Source organism: Centropristis striata, chromosome 16 (genome assembly GCF_030273125.1).
Source record: "Centropristis striata isolate RG_2023a ecotype Rhode Island chromosome 16, C.striata_1.0, whole genome shotgun sequence".
In the NCBI taxonomy this organism is placed as follows: Eukaryota; Metazoa; Chordata; class Actinopteri; order Perciformes; family Serranidae; genus Centropristis; species Centropristis striata.
In genome coordinates, this window is record NC_081532.1 from 36,209,826 (window position 1) to 36,212,325 (window position 2,500).

Here is a 2,500-nt window from a genome sequence, read left to right on the forward strand (position 1 = left end):
ATTATCTCATTGCAATGTTTTGTTAACAGAGCCTAAAAGGCTTTGTTATTTGTTTTTGTTGTAGTTTATTTATTTATCTAGGATGTATTAATATTTCTTTTCCACATTTCAATTCCAATGTTTAATATTCTCGAGATTGTTATAAAACTGAAACAACATTGATACAACGATACTATCATTTATCGTGATAGTTTCTGGGAAAATATATCGTCCTAAAGAATGTGTTCTGGTGACAGGCCTAATGAACTCCTGCAGCCAATCAGCAGCCTCCTCAGTCAGCCAATCAGCAGCCTCCTCAGTCAGCTGACCTGCTGCTGCTCCGTCTCTGATTCTGACCAACTAACCGCCCTCTGTTTGTTTGTTTGTTTGTTTGTTTGTTTGTTTGCAGCTTCTCCTCTCATGGGCGCTCAGAGCTTTCCTAACCTCACCACTACTGGCACCACCTCCACCGTTACCATGTCAACCTCCATAGTAACCAGCAGCAATAACGTAGCCACGGCAACCACCGGCCTCTCGGTGGGCCAGTTGCTAAGCAACACCTTGACGACCAGCCTGACTTCCACGTCCAGCGAGAGCGACACGGGCCAGGAGGCAGAGTTCTCGCTCTATGGTACACACACACACACACACACACACACACACACACACACACACACACACACACACACACACACACACACACACAGCCTGCTTCCACTAACCTGCTGTCTAACAAAGTATCACTTTTTTTAACCCTCTGAACCTCAACAAGCTGTTTCAGGGAGTTTTTTGCTCTTTTTACATTCTCCTCTCTGTGTCCTCATAAAATCTATCTACAAGTCCTGAATCAGCACAATCACAACAACTCAAACATGTTTTTGTGCAGAATAACAGTTAGAATGACAGAAACCAGAAAAAAGTTGAATTTCCACATATTGTACATATTGAAGTATGGTCTTGTTTCCAGCCTCTCCTGTCCTCTCCTCTCTGCTCTGTGTAAACAGCCTCTCCTGTCCTCTCCTCTCTGCTCTGTGTAAACAGCCTCTCCTGTCCTCTCCTCTCTGCTCTGTGTAAACAGCCTCTCCTGTCCTCTCCTCTCTGCTCTGTGTAAACAGCCTCTCCTGTCCTCTCCCCTCTGCTCTGTGTAAACAGCCTCTCCTGTCCTCTCCTCTCAGTTCTGTGTAAACAGCCTCTCCTGTCCTCTCCTCTCAGCTCTGTGTAAACAGCCTCTCCTGTCCTCTCCTCTCAGCTCTGTGTAAACAGCCTCTCCTGTCCTCTCCTCTCTGCTCCGTGTAAACAGCCTCTCCTGTCCTCTCCCCTCTGCTCTGTGTAAACAGCCTCTCCTGTCCTCTCCTCTCAGTTCTGTGTAAACAGCCTCTCCTGTCCTCTCCTCTCAGCTCTGTGTAAACAGCCTCTCCTGTCCTCTCCTCTCAGTTCTGTGTAAACAGCCTCTCCTGTCCTCTCCTCTCAGCTCTGTGTAAACAGCCTCTCCTGTCCTCTCCTCTCAGCTCTGTGTAAACAGCCTCTCCTGTCCTCTCCTCTCTGCTCTGTGTAAACAGCCTCTCCTGTCCTCTCCTCTCTGCTCTGTGTAAACAGCCTCTCCTGTCCTCTCCCCTCTGCTCTGTGTAAACAGCCTCTCCTGTCCTCTCCTCTCTGCTCTGTGTAAACAGCCTCTCCTGTCCTCTCCTCTCTGCTCTGTGTAAACAGCCTCTCCTGTCCTCTCCTCTCTGCTCTGTGTAAACAGCCTCTCCTGTCCTCTCCCCTCTGCTCTGTGTAAACAGCCTCTCCTGTCCTCTCCTCTCAGTTCTGTGTAAACAGCCTCTCCTGTCCTCTCCTCTCAGCTCTGTGTAAACAGCCTCTCCTGTCCTCTCCTCTCAGCTCTGTGTAAACAGCCTCTCCTGTCCTCTCCTCTCTGCTCCGTGTAAACAGCCTCTCCTGTCCTCTCCCCTCTGCTCTGTGTAAACAGCCTCTCCTGTCCTCTCCTCTCAGTTCTGTGTAAACAGCCTCTCCTGTCCTCTCCTCTCAGCTCTGTGTAAACAGCCTCTCCTGTCCTCTCCTCTCAGTTCTGTGTAAACAGCCTCTCCTGTCCTCTCCTCTCAGCTCTGTGTAAACAGCCTCTCCTGTCCTCTCCTCTCAGCTCTGTGTAAACAGCCTCTCCTGTCCTCTCCTCTCAGCTCTGTGTAAACAGCCTCTCCTGTCCTCTCCTCTCAGCTCTGTGTAAACAGCCTCTCCTGTCCTCTCCTCTCTGCTCTGTGTAAACAGCCTCTCCTGTCCTCTCCTCTCTGCTCTGTGTAAACAGCCTCTCCTGTCCTCTCCTCTCTGCTCTGTGTAAACAGCCTCTCCTGTCCTCTCCTCTCTGCTCTGTGTAAACAGCCTCTCATTTTTAAATTCCCTTTGTCGTTAACAGATAGGCAGCATTCATTCCTCCGTCTCTGTTTCTCCTCCTGCAGACTTCCTGGATAGCTGCCGTGCTAACACGCTATTGGCCGAGCTGGACGACGAGGAGGACCTCCCGGAGCCG

At 49.8% G+C, this 2,500-nt stretch overlaps 1 protein-coding gene across 1 annotated transcript in view; it reads left to right on the plus strand.

Annotated features, from left to right (window-relative positions):
- Positions 1 to 2,500, plus strand: part of hectd1 (HECT domain containing 1) — a 50,754-nt gene that overhangs the window by 30,758 nt on the left and 17,496 nt on the right. The window contains 2 exon segments of the mRNA XM_059352690.1: positions 389 to 610; positions 2,430 to 2,500. The exon segment at positions 2,430 to 2,500 is cut by the window's right edge and continues 131 nt beyond it. Coding sequence (XP_059208673.1) covers positions 389 to 610; positions 2,430 to 2,500 — 293 coding nt within the window.